This window comes from Grampus griseus (assembly GCF_964374135.1).
Source record: "Grampus griseus genome assembly, chromosome: 15".
NCBI classification, from domain to species: domain Eukaryota; kingdom Metazoa; phylum Chordata; class Mammalia; order Artiodactyla; family Delphinidae; genus Grampus; species Grampus griseus.
In genome coordinates, this window is record NC_139009.1 from 51,026,618 (window position 1) to 51,051,703 (window position 25,086).

A 25,086-nucleotide genomic window follows, 5' to 3' on the forward strand; every position below is an offset into this window, starting at 1 on the left:
AATAAGGCAGCAAAGGAGAAACAGAAAAAAAAATTTTTTGAGGAAGACATACAAAAACCCAACAGCAAAACGGCAGGCATAAATCCAACTATATAATATTAAGAGTGACTGGATTAAATACTCCTATCAAAAGGGAGAGATGGTAGGAGCGGATTTTTTTTTCTTCTTCAATCCAACCAAATGCTACCTCCAAGAGACATACTTTAGATCCAAAAACAAACAGGTTGAAAATAAGAGGATGGAAAAAGATATACCATGAAAACAGTAAGCATAATAAAGCTGCAGTGGCTATACTAACATCAAACAAAATACACTAAACTAAAAATTGTTTTAAAGAGACAAAGAGGGATATTTTATAATGATGAAAGGATGAAATTATCAGGAACGTAACAACTATAAACATATATGTACCCAACAAAATGTCCTAAAATACATGAAGCAAAAACCAACAGAACTGAAGGGAGAAAAAGAAATATAGCCAATTCCTACTACTCTTGGCAGTTATATTCTATAACGTCACTGCACTGAATTAGCTAATACTGAACCCCTGAGTATTTTTTTAAATTATTGTCACCCACTGCTTTAATGGGTAAAAAGAACATGTCATTAGCATCAAGTGCTTCCTAGAGTGGGTTCTCTTTAAAAGAATGACTCAGTGCAATAATGTGACTAGCTGTTTGCCTTTGACTGGAAGAAGACAGAGGGTTTGATTAAATGCAAATCTTATATAGTAACTTTAGATACACAATTTGTTCTACAATCCGTTTGCAGAACTCCTTTAAAGAAAGATGTTTCACAAAACTAAGATTTGTTTTGAAGTTCCCACTTCAGTCAGAACAATGCAAGGGAGGCTCTTCCCTTTATGTAAAAATGCCATCACAGATAGACCATCAACATCCTTCCCCCTACCCCATTCCCTCAGAAAAAAGAGACGTGGCTCTCATTTGCGTATTCCAATGATCTCTCAATGTTGCTTTCTTTTATTTGATATTTTTCTAAAAACTCTTTTTATAATCGAGGTACAACTGACATATAACATTATATTAGTTTCAAGTGTACAACATAATGATTCAATATTTATATATATTGCTAAATGATCACCACAGTAAGTCAACACCCATCATCATATATAGTTAGAAAAAAAATTCTTTCCCTTGTGATGAGGGCTTTTAAGATCTACTCTCCTAGCAACTTTCAAATATGCAATACTATATTATCAACTATAGCCACCATGCTATACATTACTATCCTCATGACATTTATTTCATAACTAGAAATTTGTACCTTTTGACATCCTTCACCTGTTTTGCCCTCCCCTGACCTCCATACCTCTGAAACTACCAATTTGTTCTCTGTGTCTATAAGCTTAGGGTTTTGGGGTTTTTTTTCTTTTTTTTTTTAACATCTTTATTGGAATATAATTGCTTTACAATGTTGTGTTAGTTTCTGCTGTATAACAAAGTGAATCAGCTATATGCATACATATGTCGCCATATCCCCTCCCTCTTGCGTCTCCCTCCCACCCTCCCTATCCCACCCCTCTAGGTGGTCACAAAGCACTGAGCTGATCTCAGCGTTTTTGTTTTTAAAGTCCGTACATAAATGAGATCATATGATGTCTTTCTCTGACTTATTTCACTTAGTATAATGCCCTCAAGGTCCATCCATGTTACCATAAATGGCAAGATTTCATTCTTTTTTATGGCTGAATAGAATTCCATTGTATATAATATTTCACCATAGAACTGAAAGGACAAAAAAACAAATAATACAGTCAACTCTTGTTACTCATGGCAGCTGAGTTCTACAAAATTGCTGGAGTAAATTTACTCATGTTGAACCCTTGAATCTTAAATCCTAAAAATAACTTATCAGATTCTATTTTCTCTATTTTACAAAAGAGAAAATGAGCTTCAGAAGTGTTGCGGTGACTTTACTGAGGCTGCCCAATACCATGTGCTAGACTTGGGATTCATATCCCTCCAACCGGCCCAGAGCCAGAGCTTCTTGCCCTATACTGCACTGCCTCCTACCACTTCCTTCCTCTGGTCATTTCTGTAACCAGCACTAAAACAACGCAGAGCATCACCTTGTATGACTTCAGTTGGAAATGTGCATGTTAGGAGACTCATTTTTTACTGCTCTGTGCATTTCCACAAATGACCGTGAGGGCACCAAAAGTACTGATTTGGGGATCACAAATAAATTGCAGCAAATAGGCAAATTAATAAAAACAAAATCCACAGATGAGGATAAACTGAAGTTGGAGACTTCAATGCCCTACTTTTGATAATGGAATAGAACAAGTGTAGGTAAAAAAATCAACAAGGATATAGAAGACAAACAGTATTACAAACTCATTAGACCTAAAAGACATCTACTGAACACTCCATACAACAGCTGAATAAAGTCTTCTTAAGCACATATGAATATTCTGTGGTACAGATCATATGCTAATCTATAAAACAAGACAAATAACCCAACTAAAAGCTAGGCAAAAAGTGAACAAACAATTCAGTGAAGAAGAAATAGAATGGCAAATAACCATATAAAAAGATGTTCAACATCCTTAGTAATTAGGCAAATGTAAATTAAAACCATAATGAGGGCTTCCCTGGTGGTGCAGTGGTTGAGAGTCTGTCTGCCGATGCAGGGGACACAGGTTCGTGCCCCAGTCTGGGAAGATCCCACATGCCGTGGAGCGGCTGGGCCCGTGAGCCATGGCTGCTGAGCCTGCGCGTCCGGAGCCTGTGCTCCGCAATGGGAGAGGCCACGGCAGTGAGAGGCCCGCGTACCGCAAAAAAAAAATAAATAAATAATAATAATGAAATGCCACTTTATACCCACTATAATGGCTATAATCAAAAAGATAAAAACAAGTCCTGACAAGACTGGGGGGAAAACTGGAACCCTCATACATTGCTAGTGGGAATATAAAATAATACAGAAATGTTGGAAAACATTTTGACAGTTTCTTTAAAAGTTAAACATAAAATGATCTTACAAACCAGTGATCGCATGCCTACGTATCTACCAAGAGAAATGAAAACATATGTCCACAAAAAGACTGTACACAAATGTTTAAAGCAGCATTATTCACACTAATCAAAAAGTAGAAACATTCAAATATCCATCAACTTTGGTAAAAGGATAAACAAAATGGGATATGGCTACATAATGTAATACTATTCAGCAATAAAAAGGAACAAAGTACTGATTCACACCACAACATGAATGAACCTCAAGAAAAACAGTATAAGTGAAAGGTGGCAATGGAAAAAAACACTGTCGTATGATTCCATTGATAGGAAATGCCAAAAAAGGGCAAATCTATAGAGACAAAGAAGGTTAGTGGGGCTGGGGATAAGAATGGGGATTGAAGGAATTCCCTGGAAGTCCAGCAGTTAAGACTGAGCTTCCACTGCATGGGGCACAGGTTCGATCCCTGGGCAGGGAATTAAGATGCCACGTGCCATGTGGTGCGGCCCTGGGTTGGGGGTGGTGGGGAGAATGGGGATTGACTACAAATGGGCAAAAGGGACCTTTCTGAAGTGATGTAAATGTTCTAGAACTGTACTGTGATGATAGTTGCACAACTGTGTAAATTTTCTAAAATTCATTATAAAAACAGGTGAGTTTTATATGTATCTATATCTTAATAAAACTGCTTAAAAAGAGAGACCCAATTCACAGGCTTCGACAATATTTATCACTTTTTGTATTTGCTCCAATCTTTTCACACTGTACAGACCCTTCTCTTCCCAACTTAAACTGTCCTACCCACTATTCCTCAAAACTTTTACTCTCCTCCCTCTTAAGCATATCTTTAGTATGTATAAACCTTACACATTTTTGAATGGAATTCATTCTTTTCTCTATCCACAGCAACACAGAGACCTAACCTGGACATGTGGGGTTACTGCACGAGTGATTCCAGGATTTTTTTTTTTTTTTGTCTTTTTGCAGGGATAGGGAGTGATTACTGCATTGGCAATTTTAAGATTCTCCTAGAGGCAGTCTGAAGGGGTTGGAGGGTGGGTACTGAGGGGTCAAATGGGAAATCCAGAGCTGTAGTTTTATATACACTGGACATAATCTATATAGTATCTTGACTGTGTGAAATAGCACTCCTAGTATGACCCATAATTTATAATGCTACTACCAATTCTAGGCCACACATTTTAAGGCACCACTGACAAAGAATGTTGCCAAGAGTGAATGACTTGTCTGGTGATAAATCTAAAAACCATAATATGTGAGGGAAAAAGCAGAGACATAGTCTCTGGTTTCCAAATTCAAGAAGGGCTGGGTTCAACTGAGATCAGCTCCATAGAGCAAAACTAAGATCAATGCATAAAAGTTACAGTAAAGCAAAAATATGACTCATTCATATAATTACAAATTTTCTAACACCTTAAGACTTTGTAACTCTGGGGAATTCCCTGGCGGTTCAGTGGTTAAGACTCCGCACTTTCACTGCCGAGGGCACGTGTTTGATCCCTGGTTGGAGAACTAAGATCCTGCAAGCCACACAGCGGCACAGAAAAAACAAACAAAAAACTATGTAACTCTGTTCAAGCAGAAAATATTACTACCGAGATTTAAAAAATGATTTCTATACTGGATGGACAACTAAATGGAATAAATATTGGAAAAAATAAATATTTCTAAGTACTTTAAAAAGCCCTAAGCTATAAAAACTACTTCTTTTCATACATGAGCATCATGAACTTGGTTTTTTCCCCAGAAAAATGTGTTAAATGAGATCCTTTCCTGCATCAAGTGTGGTTTCTGAAAACTATCTGTACCATACTCTTTACTATTAAATTCTCCTGTATAGTATCCCTTTGCATTTTGTGAAAACACGATATGTTTTTTTAAAAAGAGAAGTATTGCAATATATTCCTCTGAAAGCTTGTTAAAGACTGTACAGATGAAGCCACAAGGCAAAGAATTTCTAGTAAACACTTCAAATCTAATAAAGTCAATTACATTTACCATATAAACAGCTACACATTAAAATAGTACTTATGCATAAATTAATGCTCCTACTTACGTTTCTGTGTCTGATACCAATGATTCATTATTGCACACATCATTGAAGGTGTGAAGTTGATTCTATAGAGAAAAGAAATTAAAGATTTTTTCCAAAATTATTCTTGCATATGTTAGCAATTGCCAACACAGTTTGATACATGTAGATCATAATCAATAACCAGATCAAAAGTATAAAATATAAGATAGGTAATCAGATATACATATATACTTCCCAATTAGTCTATTTCCTTTATCATTTTTAAACACTAATTCATTCCACAAGTAATACTTAGGCTTTATTCCACTAAGTATGCTAGAGAAAAAGCTGAACAAGGGAAAAACACAAAAATCTAATGCAAGGCGGCAAGTAACACGTCATTACAAACCAAATTTCGGGAAAGGATTCCTAGACATACACTTTTAAGATTTGATTTGGGAAACTGTCATTAAGTGTTTTCAACACTTACAAAGTCCGATACATGGGTAAAATCTAGGTCACAAAATTCAATACATGGGTACAATCTAGCTACTTCAGAATAACTACACTACAAAAACAGGCCCCAAATGTAAAGGAGTAAACCTAATGCAGACCTTGGTAAACCAGAGAAAATATATCCATTCTAAAAAATGCAGCTAACTACTTAGTTCTAGCAAATTGTTGTCATGCAAGAAGACAGACCCAAAGACACTAGGTCTTTCTACCCACCCCGCCCCTCCAGGAGAAGTCAATAATATGTATTTCTCCCTATTTAAAACAGTACTTGCTACTGTGCAAACCAAACATTTCTGTTAGTCAAATTTGGCCTATGGCCCAATAATCTGTGGCTTCTGCCTGGAAAATTAAGTAACTACTTATAATCTCCGACTCTTTTTCTCTCTGAAAACACTGCTTTCTAAATGCAAAAAACTGAACAGTTTAAAAAAAAAAAAAAGTGAAGGAAATCAAAAAGACCTAAGGTATAAAACCTTCTAAATCTAAGCCTCAGTCTCCTCGTATTTAAAATAGGGAAAAAGAGAACATATAGAAATTATTTGTAAGGGTCACACAAAGTAATGCATGTAAAGTACTTAGCACAATGCCTAGCATGGCATAAATACTAGGTATTTATGCCACTAGGTATACTGGCCACTAGCATGGCTCCATAAATACTAGGTATTATCATAACGATGATAGTCTGAGAGGACAAACAAAAAATTACCAAAAATAAAGCAAATACAGCTTACCGTTATCTGACTTAATCCAGCCAACCTCATAGTCAAAGTAGGTGACATAAAGTACTTAAATGCAAGATCTAGGCTTTCTTTATCAAAGCATAACGTCGTGTCCAATGGTTCTTTCACTGTGCTCCACATTAAGTCAGCCATGTTGCGAGCCGCACTCTGTCTTAACTCCTGATCAGAGAGCTTGCATAAATACCTGAAATGATACAGAAATACAACATACACAAAAACTTGCAAACTATTTCTGAAGACCACTCAATAATTCAATAATATTCCTTTGCTCCATACCTCCAAACTGTTAAGTACAGTAGTACCTGGAATGCTGGGATTAATACTCCCAATTTAAACTATTTCTAAGTAATGCTTCAAGGATTGTGACCTGTGGCAATGTGCCCTTTGCTGAGAGTCCAACATAAATCAGGAACTGCAAAGCCTAACACAACATGGAAGGAAGGAAGGGAGGAAGGGAGGAAGGGAGGGAGGGAGGGAGGGAGGGAGGGAGGGAGGGAGGGAGGGAGGGAGGGGAAAGCAGGGAGGAAGAGGAAGGAAGGGAGGGACGAAGAGGGAGGGAGGAAGGGAGGGAGGAACTGCACAGAGCCAAGTCATTTAACATCGGATTCTGCACCTGCACCTCCAGTAGAGCTTTACTATTCTCTAGTACCTGTCATGTATACAGCTCCTGTTTTAGTAAATTTCAGTTGACTTCATATAAATAGTACATCTACTCCCCAACACAGCCAAAATTCTTCAAAATGTGTACATTTTAAACATCATTCTTTTTTGGCTTTCAAAAATCACAAACCACTGGTTTTCCTCTCAGGCCCTGCCTATTCTATTTGGTTAGTCTCTCCTCCTGTACCCAACCTTTCAACATTATTGCTCCTCAGTGCTTGTAATGGATTGCAGAAAGGCCCCAAATTCCTCCCATCACTTTATATAGTAGTCTTTGCAATGTGACTTTACCACTCTTCCCAACAAATGTGTCATTTATTCCTCTACTTCCTTGCATCTGAGCTTTGCCATGAAGGTTCCTTTGCCCAGTGGGGTATTAAGAGATGTAACATAAGCAGAAGCTTAAAAAGCCTTTGAGCTTGCCCTCTCTTGCTGGGAACTCTTCCACCACTGAGAAAAGGACTCAGGATAGCCTGCTGGATGAGAGAGACACGGCTAATGCCCCAACTGACATCCAGCCAACTGCCAAGATACATATGAGCACCCTTCCCCACTCAAGACCAATCAGCCTGCCAACCAGAGGACAAATGACTGAGATTATCTATCACAGAGCACCCAGGTCCAGCCAAGTCAGCCCAGATCAGAAAAGCTAGCCAACCAGAGAACTGTGACAAATAATAAATGGCTGTTATTTTAAGCTACTGGTTTTGGGTGTTTTCTCACACAGCAAAAGCAAACTGATATAGCACTCCATCCTAGATTCACTTTTTTTTTTTTTGCGGTACGTAGGCCTCTCACTGTTGTGGCCTCTCCCGTCGTGGAGCACAGGCTCCGGACGCACAGCTCAGCGGCCATGGCTCACGGGCCCAGCCGCTCTGCGGCATGTGGGATCCTCCTGGACTGGGGCATGAACCCGTATCCCCTGCATCGGCAGGCGGACTCTCAACCACTGCGCCACCAGGGAAGCCCCACTTCTTTTTTTTTAATTTAGGCCGTGCCAGGTCTTAGTTGCGGCATGCGGGATCTTTGTTGCAGCATGTGGACTCAGTTGCGGCACACATGTGGGATCTAGTTCCCTGACCAGGGATCAAACCCGGGCCCCCTGCATTGGGAGCACGGAGTTTTACCCGCTGGAACACCAGGGAAGTCCCCTAGATTCACTTCTATTTTCTTTCTACATTCTCTCCCCAGATGACCTCATTTATTCCCCTGAGGTTTTTTGGGTTGTTTTTTTGCGGTACGCGGCCCTCTCACTGTTGTGGCCTCTCCTATTGCGGAGCACAGGCTCCAGACGTGCAGGCTCAGCGGCCATGGCTCACGAGCCCAGCCACTCCACGGCATGTGGGATCTTCTCGGACCGGGGCATGAACCTGCATCCCCTGCATCGGCAGGCAGACTCTCAACCACTGCGCCACCAGGGAAGCCCACCCATGAGGTTTTTTAAAAATTTATTTATTTATTTTTGGCTGTGATGGGTCTTCATTGCTGCCCTCGTGCTTTCTCTAGTTGTGGCGAGTGGGGGCTACTCTTCTTTGCGGTGCGTGGGCTTCTCATTGCGGTGGCTTCTCTTGTTGCGGAGCATTGGCCCTAGGCATGCGGGCTTCAGTAGTTGCAGCATATGGGCTCAGTAGTTGTGGCACACAGGCTTAGCTGCTCTGCGGCATGTGGGATCTTCCCAGACCAGGGCTCAAACCCATCTCCCCTACATTGGCAGGTGGATTCTTAACCACTGTGCCACCAGGGAAGTCCTATTCTCATGGGTTTTTTTGTCGTTGTTGTTTAGTTTTTTTTGTGATACGCGGACTTCTCACCGTTGTGGCCTCTCCCATTGCGGAGCACAGGCTCTGGATGCACAGGCTCAGTGGCCATGGCTCATGGGCCCAGCCGCACCGCGGCATGTGGGATCTTCCTGGACCAGGGCACGAACCCGTGTCCCCTGCAACAGCAGGCGGACTCTCAACCACTGCGCCACCAGGGAAGCCCCTATTCCCATGGTTTTTAAGTGCTACCTTTATGCTGACAACTCCTAAATTAACGCTGTTGTTCTAAGTTACAGGCTTATATTCCCAATTTCCCCGTGCCACTTAAATGTCCCACAAGCATCTCAAAATTACGTCTTTAAATTCTCCCAGTCTTTCACATCTGTAAATGATACTCACAGCAAAAAGAGAAATCAAAGGGAGGGCAGCTAAGTGTCTTCCACTATGCTACCCCTTTCCTTAAACTCCACAATCACCAACCTTATTGATTTCATTTTCAACTATTTCCAGTCAATTTTCAAATCACCATAAACAATTCTTGTACAAGTAACCATCATTTCTTTCCAGGACTACTCCATTAACTTTTCAACTGGTCTCCTAGCTCCTCCTCCAACACTCCTGTAATTTATGAGCCACTTAAAGGCCAAAGTGATCTTTTAAAAACCATCATGAGGACTTCCCTGGTGGCGCAGTGGTTAAGAATCTGCCTGCCAATGCAGGGGACATGGGTTCGAGCCCTAGTCCGGGAAGATCCCACAAGCCACGGAGCAATTTAACCCGTATGTCACAACTACTGAGCATGTGCTCTAGAGCCTGCGAGCCACATCTACTGAGCCCGTGTGCCACAACTACTGAAGCCTGTTCACCTAGAGCCCGCGCTCTGCAACAAGAGAAGCCACCGCAATGAGAAGCCCATGCATCGCAATGAGGAGTAGCACCCACTCGCCACAACTAGAGAAAGCCCACGCGGAGCGACAAAGACTCAACGCAGCCAAAAATAAATAAATAAATAAATAAATTTTTTTAAAAAAAGATTACAAATTAAGCAGCTTAAAATATTTTTTTTAAAAAAGCCATCATGATTCATCTGCTTAAAACCCTTCAATAGATCCCACTGCTAAAATTAAATCCAAGCTCCTTAAAAGGTCTTGAAGGTCCTGAATAATCTGCCCGTTTATATCCAACCTCATATCATAATCTTACCTCCTTATACACTATGCTCCACCAGTCTACTTCTAGTTTTTTTTTTTATATATATAAATGTCTTTATTTTTTTATTTTTGGCTGTGTTGAGTCTTCATTGCTACACACGGGCTTTCTCTAGTTGCGGTGAGTGGGGGATACTTTTCTTCGCGGTACGCAGGCTTCTCATTGTGGTGGCTTCTCTCGTTGCGAAGCACGGGCTCTAGGTTCATGGACTTCAGTAGTTGTGGCACATGGGCTTCAGTAGTTGTGACTTGCAGGCTCAGTAGTTGTGGCGCACAGGCTTAGTTGCTCCACGGCATGTGGAATCTTCCCGGACCAGGGCTCGAACCCGTGTCTCCTGCATTGGCAGGCATATTCTTAACCACTGTGCCACCAGGGAAGTCCCTACTTCTAATTTTTTAATATGTCATATTCTTTCCAACTTCAAAGCCTATGCCCTTATGTTCCTTCTACTTATCATCTGATTAGCAGATTCATGTTCCTCAGATGTCACCTTTCAGAAAGGCCTCATATTCTCTATCACCTTATCTTTACTTGCATAGGATTCATCACTATCTGATTCTTTTCCTGATACTTTCTCCAACCCGAACAGTAACCAGAAAATAGCAGGCACTCAAATCTTTGCAAATGAATAAAAATTATAAAGAACTCATAAATATTATCAAGAAATACAATCTTAGAACTCCAACAGTTTACACTCTAAGCCTAATAAATATGATAATATCTCTATCCTCGTCTTAGGTTTCCTTCTTAGGTTGGAACTTCCAGAACTCAAATATCACCCTTTTCCCAATGAGACCTTCTCTATACCATAGGTATAATTGTGACCCACTCTCTAGAACTCTCAACCCACCCTTGCCGCAATTTTTCTCTGTCATACTCATGACTTTCTAATGAACTGTATCATTTACTTATTGTGCACACAGACTGCACAAAAGGAGATATATTTTCTTCTCTGCTGTATCTCCAGTGCCTACAACATAATACTTAGTATACATTTGTTGACTGAATAAATACAGTGGAATATCATGCAACCACTGTTAATCTGTTTAATTCTTTATACTTACATAAAAAATATTCCAACATAAATTGCTTTAAAGTAAACATTAAATATAAACCTACATAGGTGCATTAAAAAATACATCAAATGGTCAAAAATTTTCTCTGGAGGATGTGAACACAAAGGACTTTCAAACTATATAATTATGTACTATGTTATGAATAGTTTAAACATTACTACACTGGGCTTCCCTGGTGGCGCAGTGGTTGAGAGTCCACCTGCCAATGCAGGGGACGTGGGGTCGTGCCCCGGTCCGGGAGGATCCCACGTGCCGCCGAGTGGCTGGGCCCGTGGGCCATGGCCGCTGAGCCTGTGCGTCCGGAGCCTGTGCTCCGCAATGGGAGAGGCCAGAACAGTGAGAGGCCCACGTACCGCCAAAAAAAAAAAAAAAAACAACATTACTACACGGATAACCAGGGGAGAAAGATTTTATAAACTTACCTGATAACATATGTCCTAAAAGGGATAATGTGCTGCATGACAGCAGGGATATGTAGCCATATTCTAATCTATAAAGAAACATAAAAATGATATTAATGATTAATGAATATGTGAAATACATGTCTTTAATTAAAAACAAGAACATTTAGTATTTTCCTGCCTCTAAAGACTAAATGTATTTCATCTATTTTGAAAAGGATAAACTAGGAAATACAACTGCACACATATCAGGTAAGTAATTTAACCTATAAACAATTCTAATCCATATACCTAAAATCAATCTGAAGAATTACTATCAGTTTCTTCCTGAAAAGGGAGAATCACCTATCCAAGTAACGTCTTACTACCTGCTACTCTATACCTCTTTGTATGGTAGCAACCCAAATACTATAGAACTAAATTATTTTTTTAATAAATCATCCTTCCTTCTAAAACATATCAAATTACCTGATACCTGGTCACTTCAATATCCATCTAAGACAAATATATTTTATAGAGTCAAACACTGATCATCAACAACTATTTGTTTAATTAAGTTCTTACTGTAAGTATCCCAATCTAAGTTATAATGAAAGTTATAATAATCTGTTCACTTAATTTTTTCTACATAATATTCCAGCCCATTTCTAAATCTAATATGCTCATATTAGTTTTATTCTCATAAATCGCAGTTTAAATATCATATAAGAAAAAAATCCTAAGCAAATCATCAAACAAGAAACTACAATACTAAGCCTTAACACATGCAAGTAATACAAATTGAAAACAAATTTGTAAATACAGACTGCATGGCTTCACTTTAATCTAATGAAACATAAGTCCTATAGCAAATACAATACTAACGGTGAAATGCTAAAACTCTTCCCTCTGAGACTAGGAACAAGACAAGAATACCTTTAATTCAACTTAAACTGAAGGTCCTAGACAGTGCAACAGACAAGAAACCGAATAAAAGGCATAAGACTAAAAAGGAAGAATTAAAATCAATATTACTCTGAGATGATGTGATTATGTAAGTAAGAAATCCAAAATAATTTTCAGATAAACCTTTTTGGAATTAACTAGTTTAGCAAGATTGCTGCTTAGAAAGTTAATGTAAGTAAATGAATATACACACATATATACATACATACACATACTATATTACATATATATAATACATATATACACGTCTTACATACCAGAAAAAAATAATAAAATTTTCAAAAATATTCTCTTTACAACAGCATCAAAAAATATCATGCGCCTAGAAATTGTCTAACAAAGATATATAACATCTCCACATAAACACAGAAAATTATGAGACAAATCTTAAAGCATGTAAATAAAAACACATTTACCATATTTATACATTAGAAGACTCAATATTTCAGAGACACAGTTCTCCGCAAATTGATCTACAGATTCAATGCAACCCAAAAAGGTTTATACGTGGAACTTTAGGCACTGATTCCAAATGCAAAAGTCCAAGAAGAGACAAAACACTCTTTAAGAATGACAGGGAGTAGAGATATAATGCATGGTGACTATACTTAATAAAATGGTTTTGCATATTTGAAAGTGCTAATAGTTCTTAAAAGTTCTTATAAAAAAAAATTTGTTAACTATGAATGGTGTCAGACGTTAACTAGACTTCCTGTGGTAATCATTTTGTAACATATATAAATATTGAATCAACTGAAACTAATGTTATATGTCAGTTACATCTTAATAAATTTTTTTAAAAAATGACAGGGAGGTAGAACTTGCTTTACCAGATAGCAAGACTTCTTATAAAGCAGCAGAAATTAAGATGGTATGCAAAACAGCACAAGACTAATCAAATAGACTAATGGAATATACTAGAAACCCCAGACCCATGCACAAGAAGACAAATAAAGATACCTGATTTATGACAAAATGATACTTCAGAACAAATAGGAAAGGACTGTCTTTGCTATAAATAGCGACAGGTCCAGTGTCTGTCTATACAGAAAAGAAAATGAATCCTGATCCCTCACACACCACACACACAAGTCAATTCCAACTGAACTATAGATCAAAATGTGAAAGTAACATAATAAAAATTCCAGAACATAGAAAAATATCTTCATAAGGAAGATTTTTTATCCATTAATGAAAACATTAACCATAAAGAAAAAAATTTTTTATAAATTATACACCATTAAGTTTGGTTAGAAAATAACTCTTAATGAAATCAAAACGACACCTCACACCAGTCAGAATAGCCATCATCAGAAAGTCCAGAAATAATAAATGCTAGAGGGTTTGGAGAAAAGGGAATCCTCCTACACTATTGGTGGGAATGTAAATTGGTAAAGCCCTATGGAAAACAGTCTGGAGATTCCTTTAAAAACTAAAAATAGAGGTACCATATGATCCACTCCTGGGCATATATTCTGAAAAGACAAAAACCCTAATTCAAAAAGGTACATGCACCCCACAATGTTCACAGCACAATAGCCAAGACATAAAAGCAACCTAAATGTCCCTCGACAGATGAAGGGATAAAGAAGATGTGGTATACATACACAATAGAATATTACCTAGCCATTAAAAAAAAAGAAAGAAATCCTTCCATTTGCAGCAACATGGATGGACCTAGAGATTTGCATATTAAGTAAAGTAAGTTAGGCAGAGAAAGACAAATTCTATAAGATATCATTTATAAATGGAATCTAAAAAAATAATACACATCAACTTCTGTACAAAACAGGAAACAAACTTATGGTTACCAAAGGGAAAGGGGGAGAGGGAAGGATAAATTGGGAGTATGGGATTAATAGATATGCACTACTACATATAAAATAAACAACAAGGATTTACTGTATAGCACATGGAACTATATTCAGTATCTTGTACTAACCTATAATGAAAAAGAATCTGGGGCTTCCCTGGTGGCACAGTGGTTAAGAATCCGCCTGCCAATGCAGGGGACACGGGTTCAAGCCCTGGTCCAGGAAGATCCCACATGCAGTGGAGCAACTAAGTCTGTGCGCCACAACTACTGAGCCGGCACTCTGGAGCCTGTGTGCCACAACTACTGAAGCCTGTGTGCCTAGAGCCCATGCTCCGCAACAAGAGAAGCACCACAACAAGAGAAGCACCGCCACGAGAAGCCTGCACACTGCAGTGAAGAGTAGCCCCACTCACCGCAACTAGAGAAATTCGCATGCAGCAATGAAGACCCAACACAACCAAAAATATAAATAAATTTTATTTAAAAAAAAAAGAATCTGAAGCTGTACATCTGAAACTAACACAGTACTGTAAATCAACTATAGTTAAGTTAAAAATAACTCTTAAAAGACACAAGAGAATGAAAAGCAAAACCAGAGTTGAAGAAGATATTAGCAATACATAAATGTCAGGCAGAAGACTTGTAACCAAAACATATAAGGAATCTCCACACATTCGTAAGGAAAAGGCAAACAATTTGATTTTTAAAACAGATTAAAAAAACTTGAACTGGGGTTCCCTGGTGGCGCAGTGGTTGAGAGTCCGCCTGCCAATGCAGGGGACATGGGTTCGTGCCCCGGTCCGGGAAGATCCCACATGCCGCAGAGCGGCTGGGTCCGTGAGCCATGGCCGCTGAGCCTGCGCGTCCGGAGCCTGTGCTCCGCAACAGGAGAGGCCACAAACAGTGAGAGGCCCACGTACCGCAAAAAAAAAACGAACTGACACTTCTCGAAAAATATTGAAATGGCTAATATGCCCACGAAATGGTGCTCAATCTCTTTAGTCATTTAAAAACACAAAAGCAGACCACAAGGAGATACTACTATTAGTTCATCATGAATCTCTAAGAGTTAGAATACTAGGTGTCTACAATGATATGGAGCAATGGGAACTCTCATTCCTGGTAAGAGTGTAAATTAATACAATCACTTCAGAAAATCTTAGCATTAACGTGTAAAACTGAATATATGTATACCCTGTGATAAAGAAATTGCACTACTATATATATATGAAAATAATGTACACATGCACTAAAAGACATGTAAGAGAATGCTGACACCAAATTAATCCATCACCAGTAAAACAGATCAATGTTGGTATATTTTTAAAGGAGTATTATACAACAATCAAAATGAGCAACTCGAACTACATGCAATATAAATCTCAATGTTAAACAAAAGTAGCCATACATGAAAGAATGCATTGTATGTGATTCTACTTATACAGTTAGCAAGAGACAAAACTAAATCACAGTATTTAGGGATATAAGCTTAAGTAATAAAACAAAGAAAAGCAAGAAATAAAAGTATGAATTGTGTTCACCTTTAAGGGCAAAGAGATGGGATAGTGACTTAGAGGAATCGTAAAGGAGGCTTCTGGGGAATTGACAATGATTTGTTTCTTGACATGGGTAGTGGTTAAATGGGATATTCACTTTGGTAAGTCACTGAGCCATACCTTATCATTCTGTTCACTTTTCTATATGTTTATTTCAAATTTTTTTAAAAGGTTCACAGATTCAATTATATATAAGATACATTAGAACGGATGAAAATGAAAATAGATACAGTGATACCTTTTATTTGGGGATAAACAAATATGCCAACGAACAAAAATTTAAATAAAAATGACAAGGGAAAAAATGTCAACATTGGAAAGAAATTTTTAATAGAAAGAAGAGCTACCATTTACTGAACCCTTAATATTTCCATTGTGATAGATGAAAAAAGTGAGGCTTATAGACATAATGTAATCAAAATTAGATATTACATCAATAAAAAAATTTTAAAAACAAAAAAACAAAAAAATTAGATAGTATATAACAGAACTACAATTCAAGCCCAAGATTATTTCTCTGTAAAATCTACATTCTTTAATCTACTATGAGGTATACCATTACAAGAATCAAATTCCATATGCTATTAATCACATAGGTCCTTTTTCTTTCCTTACTGTAAGTTTTGAGCTTCCCCCTCTTTGTGATAACAGAGCTCTAGTAGCCCTTCTAAGTACTTGTTAAAAATCTCAGGAATAGGAAAAAATATTGTCTGATCCCCTTATAACTGCAGAAATGTAGGCAGTATTCTGCATCACAAAGCTAGTTTTGACAAAATGAAAACTTCACTGAACTGTCAGCGAACTCTCCTGATTAGTGTGAAAATATATGAAAATGTATAATCCCAGCCTAACTTCTGATATTAAATAGTCCTTGTTAGTGTTTTTTGTAAAGTAGTCTTAGGAAACTGATAGTTCGGAAATTGTTATTGTGTCTTCTGTTGTGTTACTACAAGTTTGCATGTCTGATAACATCTCTTAGGTAATAATTTGTCATATCTGTTTTGTAAAGCATATATTCATGAGGTTTATTAAGGCTCATTTGTACTTTTCCATTCATATTAATAAAATAAATCCCATGACTCTTAAATTCTTTATGCAAAGTCCTTAGGCTTTGTTATTTTGTAATTAATAAAAGGTGTCATGTCTGAGATGACTAACTCAGGCATCTTTGCTGAGGCTGAGGCAGGATACATACTATGAGCTATAACCACCATGCATCTCAGTGGGGAAACTTCTATGAGGACTCTACATTCTACTTCTGTAAGCTGTGCTAAATATTGGTTAACTGCTTTTGCTGAAAACCTACAGACCAATACAAAATAAGAAAACTACATATATAAAGATTTTGTTGTTATTTCCCTGAGGTGGCAGTCATTATTACTAAGAATAGATCCTTATAAGAGTGGAGTAATACTTGTGCAAAACTGAGAACTCTCCTAACAGTGTTAGTTTAGAAATGCTAAAGCAAACTTCTGAGACTGAAATAAGTGTATGGGCCTAAGCGTATTATCAGATTTGAACCTTAACTGATCAAAGTAAGAGTTTTCCTTCTTTGCTGATAACTCAGACTCAAGGCAAAGTGAGTTTTCCTGTGCTGCAAGCTAAAGTTCTAGGAGATAACACCAACTTCCTCATTAAGAGTGAGGGAATGACCCTAGAAAACAAACAGAATGGCTTGGTTCCCAGGAACTGATATAAACATGTTTTCTTCTGAATGTGTGATTTATTATAATCAAGTGTGGGAGAAACAGGTACTCAATAAGGTCAGGCCTTATCTACCTTACCATAAAAGTAGTTTATAATTCGTAGAATTTTTTGCTTTTCAAGAAAAGGATTGCCCTAAAATTCAATAATTTTTTCATTATTTAAATGTAGGAGTTTTTGTTCCTGTATGAAAGCCCATGGAAAATCAGAGATTCCCAAATAAGGGACCTTCAGCCTTACTGAAGCTGAAACAACATGGCTAAACAAGCTGCCTATTTCTCAAGAAAAGAAATGAGACATACAGAAATGACCAGGGTTTATCATTTACAATGATCCACTAAAGGAAACTACTCTGCTCTAGATCAACTTGTATGTGACTAGAAAAGTCTGAAATTTAAAGGCCTTAAAGTTTCTCAAAATGCAATAAGGATGTCTATTTCAATTGTTTAAAGTGGCTGCTAAGTGTTTTCATATAAACTTCAGGCAGAGTGGTCAAAACTCCAAAAAAAGGTCAGAAATCATGCCAACACTTATATTGCTTTAAATGTCACCAGTCCCTTAAGAAAAAGTCCAGACTCTGAAAAAAATAAAGTACAGGGTCTGCAGACAACTTAATTACAAAAAGAATTATAATTTAAGCTCTTAATTTGCACCAAAGTATTAACTGTATTTTTAAAAATTAGAAGAAAGCAAAATCAAAAAATATTTTTTTATGAGGAAAAGATGCCAAATGAGAGTTACCCAATCAAGTTATAAAACCTTTGGTTAAAAAGTACATTATGTTATACTCTCAGGAAAAAAACAAACATAGATTATAGTATCCAAACAATTACATTATTAATTTAAACAGTATGACTAATTTTAACTTTGGTTTAATAGTCTCAGTTGAGTTACAAGATAAAGTTATGCAAATTGACAACAGCCCACCAATTAGCAGTCACAAAAAGGCTGAAGAGAAAAATGAAACAGAATCCAAACCTCCAAACAGAATCCAAAGTAAAGGATTACTTTTCAAGAGATAGCAATAAGTTACCTGTAACGAGGCTTCCACAATAGACTTTTAACACCAAGATTTAGTAAAATTAATTCAAGAAATACATTTTAATTCAGGTTAATATTCCTGATTAAGGAAAACTGTAGATAAATTATTTTTTGAACTTTGGATTTCAAACTCAGTTATTTACCCTCTCTAAATTTATGACAATTTAAAACTGTCAACACAGGATTTAAGTTCACTCAAAAGTCTGTATTTTATTCTTTCTCCCAAAGGAAGCCAAACTGAATAAAACTTTCTTTCAAACAAATAAAGTCAATCAGACTAACAGAATCAGGTTAAGTGTTAATAATAGCTAAAATAAATAGCAGCACCAGTCACTAAGGGCTTACTATGTATCAGGTGCTATTAATAAGAGCTTAAAATCTTAAAACCTCACAACAATCTTTTAAGGTAGATCACCATATTTATCATTCCCATTCTACGAATTAAAAAATTGAGGCTAGGGCTTCCCTAGTGGCGCAGTGGTTGAGAGTCCGCCTGCCGATGCAGGGGACATGGGTTCGTGCCCTGGTCTGGGAAGATCCCACATGCCGCGGAGCGGCTGGGCCCGTGAGCCATGGCCGCTGAGCCTGCGCGTCCGGAGCCTGTGCTCCGCAACGGGAGAGGCCACAACAGTGAGAGGCCCGCGTACCGCAAAAAAAAAAAAAAAAAAAAAATTGAGGCTCAGGTTCAGAATTCAAATGCAATTGTGACTCCAAAGTGTATATTCTTAACCTACCATGCTACACTGCCATTACATGTAGCATGTTCAACCTGTCAGAAACCAAGGAATTTGGGGACTAAAAATGACCTTGATACAAATTAATTATTTCAAATATGGAAACATGGAGTTCCAGATACTCAATAAATTTGAGTGAAGCCAGTGTCCTCTCCAGTGTTATTTCTACACTGGAAACGAGGAAACAAAGTTATTTTGTTCAGTCTTTTTTCACCCTGTATTTTATATACACACTTGAAGTATTTCACAGTAGTTATTACTTAAGGTAACTCAGTTAATACAAGAATTCAGGCTTTGGTAAAGTTAGATTTAAGTATTGCTTCACTATTTTTTTAAATGATGACCAGAATAGAAGATTATTTTAGGTTAGATTTTAATACACAGGTGGTAAAATGTATTTCTTCTCTCTGCTTCCACACATATTGTGCTTCACAGTAGCTGACATTCACAACATTTGAAAGAATTATCTTCTTTACAAAGGCAAAAAGAAATGTTAGTTCTTCACTTGCAATATACAGGGAAGTCAGACACACTGTAGTAGTGCCCTAGGCTAGGCTAACCATCATTTAAGTAACCAAAAACTCTAAAATTTCCCAGTACAAAATCCCTGGCTAAAGAGGTAGATGGCTAAATTTATCTAGTTAACTTAAATTCATTAATTTTTTTTTTTTTTTTTGGTTGTGCCGTGCAGCTTGCAGGATCTTAGTTCCCCAACCAGGGATTGAACCCGGGCCACAGCAGTGAAAGCACCAAGTCCTAACCGCTGATACAAATTCCAATTTATTATAACAAAGACATTTTAAAAAAGATTTCTGTACTCGATTTTTTCAAAGTATAATCCAGAAGAAAAGAAAAACAAGATTGTACATGTAAATCACTCATAATCTGGCTTTTCTGAACATAAAAATTTATGTTATTAAAATACTAGACTTTGATCTCAAGATTAAAACCAATTCCAAACAATACTTACATTAGATACAACTGTAATAAATGCATGTGCTATAAGAAATGGCAAAGTTTCAGGAGTTCCATATTCAAAGCAGTCCTTCATGAGAGAAAGGCCATTTTTCCCACAAAACAAACATACATAACGAAGCAAATGCAATGGTACTTCTACATCCTGAAGAAAAAAGAAAATCTATTTTAAAACTTATCAGGAACAATTTTTATTTTATTACCAGTACTGGAAAGATACTGGTCAGGCATAAACTCAAAAAGACTTACATGAAAAAGTAAAATTTTCCATAAACCTAAGAATGAAAACAGATAAACACTTACATTCATATCACAGAATGCCCCTAATATGTTGCTTTCTTGGGTTGATATATCCTGATTTAAAAAAAAAAAAGAAAAAAAGGTAAATACAATTACATCACACTACTACATGACAATCTTTAAAAACTACGATTTTTTAAAGATTGATTTTATAAAAACTCACCGATTGTACAATTGCTTCTCATCATCAACAGCAGTATTCCTAACTGAAGCTAATATGATTCAGTTCTAAAGTATACTTTAACTCTTCTCCAAAGAAATCTTTCTATACTATATGCTACACATTATTTTGCCTTCTTAAACAAAAACCTTTCCTTAAATAATTGGGGTAATTTTTGAACACATTTTAAACTTAGTTAAGTGGTTTTGAAACTGTACTCGGGAAATCTCTAGAGGTATACTCAAAAGTTCCACAACGTGCTTTCCATACGTAAGATTTAAACTACCTAAAAGCATACTCATCCACTGTTGGTGTGAATATAAGCTGGTATGACCTTGTTGGAGGATAATTTGGCAGTTACCTATCAACATTTAAAATGTACCTTCCCTTTGACCCAGCAAATCAACTTCTGGTTATTTATCCTAAACAACTAGTAAAAGTAGTGCTGGAAAATGTATGTATAATGATGCTCACTGAAACTATTTATAACATTTCAAAATTAGAAACAACTTCAATATCTATCAATAGGCTGGCTAAATAAAATGGTGACATAACCATCTAGGGTCTTACGCAGCCTTCAAAAATAATACGGTGAAATGGCATGAGGGATTATCTTTTTGGGATGATGAAAATGTTCTCAAATTGAAATGTGGTAATGGTTGCACAGCTCTATAAATTTATGAAAATAATATACACTTTAAGCAAGTGATTTTTATGGTATGTAAAGTATACCTTTAAAATGCTGTTAAAAATAAGGTGAATCAAAAAATAAATAAGGTGAATTCCACATGCACAGGCATATAAAGATAATATCCTGTATTTGTTAAAAATAGAATTTATGAACATGATCTAATTTTCATAAATTTTTAAATGTCTGAAAATATCTGAACTAATTTCATAACAATTTTTTTTGACGAGAGAATGGAGAAAAAGGAGAGATTCAAGGCCTTTTATTTTAAACTCTATATTTTGTATAGTCTATGCTTTTTTAGTCATATTGAAAGTGTTACTTTTATAATCAGAAGGTTAGATACTTTCAGCTGAAAAGTTAGCTGCCAAAGGAACCCATTCATTCTTTGCTGTTACCTGTTTTACATAAAGTTTGACTGCTGAAATAAAGTTTGAAAACAACTGATTGAGAGCATACATAAAACTCTCAGAACATTTCAGAATAATCAAAAACTGTCCTAAGAGAGGTCAAAACACTTGTCAAATTAAGTGTAATAAACCTCCTTAAATGTATTCTCAAGCCTCTACTACCAGGGCCACAGTTAAAGTTTTAAGTTATTCTTAGCAAACCTTTTGTCTTCAAAAAATCCAGAATATAAGAACTCCTGTGGTATTACTAAATACGATTCATGGACCAGATGAACCATGCTGAAATATCAAATTGGAGTCAAGATTTCTACTGCCTAACATGAACACAGCTAGAAATTCTCCTAACAGAATTCTATTCTGATGTGCAAAATGTTACTCATGGACTTGGTTGTATCTATTTTAGCTACTCAGAAGATCTGTTTTACCATTTCATATTTCTACTCTGGATACATGAAGCCACTACCCTAAGGTGTTATTATAATCTCATTTTAAGTAGTATGCAAAGAAGTGAACATAGATCTGTTGGTAACAATACTAGGAGCAACACTAGGAAGTCTTGATAAAAGCTGAACCTTCTCTCAAAAGCTATTATAGAGGATCCCTGAAAAGGTGTTAAGAAACCTATCAAGAATTTTTTAAGTTTTTGTTTTTTTCCCCAAAACCTCACATTTATTACATAAGATGATGCCACTCTCTTTCTAGAACTAAACAGAGGAATATGCCTGCTACTTTAAAAGATACTCTAAAACAAAGAGAAATAAAGGAGTAACTAGAAAGTAATTCTATATCTAATTAAGCAAATGCTGCTCTATGATCTAACCACAAAGAATTGAAGGCTAGAAGATTAGGAATAAAATATTTGCATAAAAAAGTCATTGATGTTGGAATTAGATAGTAGTGATGGTTACTTATTAAAGTGTATACTTTAAAAGAGTAAATTTAAAACATTTAATTTTCTTTAAAAAGGGCGAATTAAAAGTCAGTAGAAAGTGGCAAGAAAAAAAAACAGCCTAGATTCAGAAACTTGGACAATAAAACAACAATATATGTATTTAATCTGCCAGAGCATATTATACCTACCTTTAACAGAAGGGCAAAGATCTCTCTTCTCTCTACAATTTTTATACTCATCTCGCTCTAAGAAAAATACTTAACACTAGAGCAATACCTCATTTGATAGAATTACCTATATTATTCAGGATTAGGAAAAGAATGCCACTGGCCTCCACAAAACTTTTAATGTGAATTAATATTATGTATTTTAAATTACTACATCTTTAAAAATATTTTCAACTTCAACAGGAGGGAAAGAAGGATGGAGGGAGGAAGGGAGGAGGAGAGGCTTCAAGTTCCCATCTTAATTCACTATTGGCAATGGATTACAATAGTTAGTGATTAGTCTGAAACATTTGAGAAACAATGCAGTAGAATTAAGACCTGAATTCTAGAACTCTCTGAGCAATATGCTATGCAAATGTGATCAAAACTTTTAACCTTTGTAAGTCAGTTTCCTCTTACATGAAATAAGGATACTGACTAAGTTTCTAAAGTCACAGGTGTCAAAACACTAACAGGAGTACTGAATCTTCTCCTAGAGTCTTGGTCAATTTGTGCCTCTTAAAAAAAAATAAATAAAACCAAAAGTAAAAGGTCTTATCAGGAAAGGGTGCATATAACAGTATGAAGGGAAGACTGGATGGACTACCTCCTTATAAAAAGGTGGAATTAAACATCTCTATAGTAAACTCTATAGCACTGCATAATAAATATTAGTTTTCTTAAGATATCTGTGTGTATGTATATAGACACATACACATAATTTTATAATATATATGTATGCTACACCAAGGATTTGTTTTGTTTTGGGGGGTTTTTTTTGCGGTACACGGGCCTCTCACTGCTGTGGCCTCTCCCGCTGCGGAGCACAGGCTCCGGATGCGCAGGCTCAGCGGCCATGGCTCACAGGCCCAGTCGCTCCGCGGCACGTGGGATCCTCCCAAACTGGGGCACGAACCCGTGTCCCCTGCATCGGCAGGCGGACCCCCAACCACTGCGCCACCAGGGAGGCCCTACATCAAGGTTTTGATCGGAGACCCTTTGAAACAGCTGGCCCTTAACATATTTAATAACATGGCCAAAGGACAGAAACTAGAAATTTTAGAGTATTTATAACATCTCATTACTAAGATATTAGAAACTTGGGAAACAGCTCTTATGAACAGAATATTAAAGAAGCACATATAAATTCTGTATAAGGAGATTAGAATTCTGTATAAGAATACAGAATTCTGTATAAGGAGACTCCTACTTTATTATATCCAAGAGTGGTTTTTATTAGAATTTTACCTAAAGTTATGAAGCCACTGCTTTCAACCAAGTAGTCACATGGAATGATCCTAAAGAAGAGTAATAATGGGGCATTTTATTCCACAAGGAGAAGTACAGGGGAGTGTGACTATGCCTACATTTGGAGATTATCATATTTGAAAATCATTTTTAAAAAACTGATGAGGAAATTGATTTTGAGAGCAAAATGGCAGATTTAGTATTGCTGTAACTCTACCAACAGATTTTTAACTGGAGAAAAAATATTTCTAAGACACTCTGCATGAATTTTACATATCTACATCCTTAACCAAACTATTTTTAGCATCTTTCAATTATCAATTTAAGGCATTAAAAACACTATTTGTGTGGTGTTCTTAAGATTAAATTTTACAGCTTTGCACAAATGGATCCCCTTTTTGTTGAAAAAGGATTCCAAGATGACATTTTTTAGAATGATTAATAAATATCTGATGTCATATAAGAGATTTATTAAAAGGTTTCTACATGGGAAGATAATAGGCTAAAAATTCTAGAAGACAGAGCACAGTCTGATTTAAAATATTCTTATGGAGAATTCCAAGAGGGAAAACACCCACCTCCTGGGCTATGTTTTTAAATAGTCTCAATTCAATGTGAAAATATTTCCAGTAAAGGACAACTTTTTTTCCAGATGAAGAAGGAAGTTTAGAGAAGTCAGAATGGAGGTTACAGAAAAAAATAAGCTGGAGAAAATATACAGCCTTAAAAAAACAAAAAGCATATGGTAGATTTGTTAATGGCCACAACTCTACCCATTCCTGGATGCACGAAAAACAGAATGTACTTAAAAGTTTAAAATGAAACTTTACCTCTCCTCCTATCCAGAGATGGAGTCTACTTCACACCCCTTTGATCTGAGCTGCCCTTGTGAATTGCTTCAACCAACAGGGATGTGGTAAAGTTGATACTGTGTAGTTTCAAAGGCTGGACCTTTATAAGAGGCCTTACAGCTTTCCAGTTTTACCTTCCTGGATCAATGCTAAGACTACAATGTAAGGAAGATAGTCTACCCTA

At 36.7% G+C, this 25,086-nt stretch overlaps 1 protein-coding gene across 3 annotated transcripts in view; it reads right to left on the reverse strand.

Moving 5' to 3' along the window:
* The window catches only part of USP34 (ubiquitin specific peptidase 34), a 231,836-nt gene that overhangs the window by 159,936 nt on the left and 46,814 nt on the right, over positions 1-25,086 (reverse strand). For all 3 annotated transcript variants that reach the window (XM_082672022.1, XM_082672023.1, XM_082672021.1), the window contains exons 4-8: positions 20,451-20,501; positions 20,143-20,292; positions 11,398-11,465; positions 6,262-6,454; positions 5,057-5,118 (exon numbers count right to left, since the gene is read on the reverse strand). In XM_082672022.1, the coding sequence (XP_082528148.1) occupies positions 5,057-5,118; positions 6,262-6,454; positions 11,398-11,465; positions 20,143-20,292; positions 20,451-20,501 (524 nt within the window). The remainder of the gene's footprint in view (positions 1-5,056; positions 5,119-6,261; positions 6,455-11,397; positions 11,466-20,142; positions 20,293-20,450; positions 20,502-25,086) is intronic.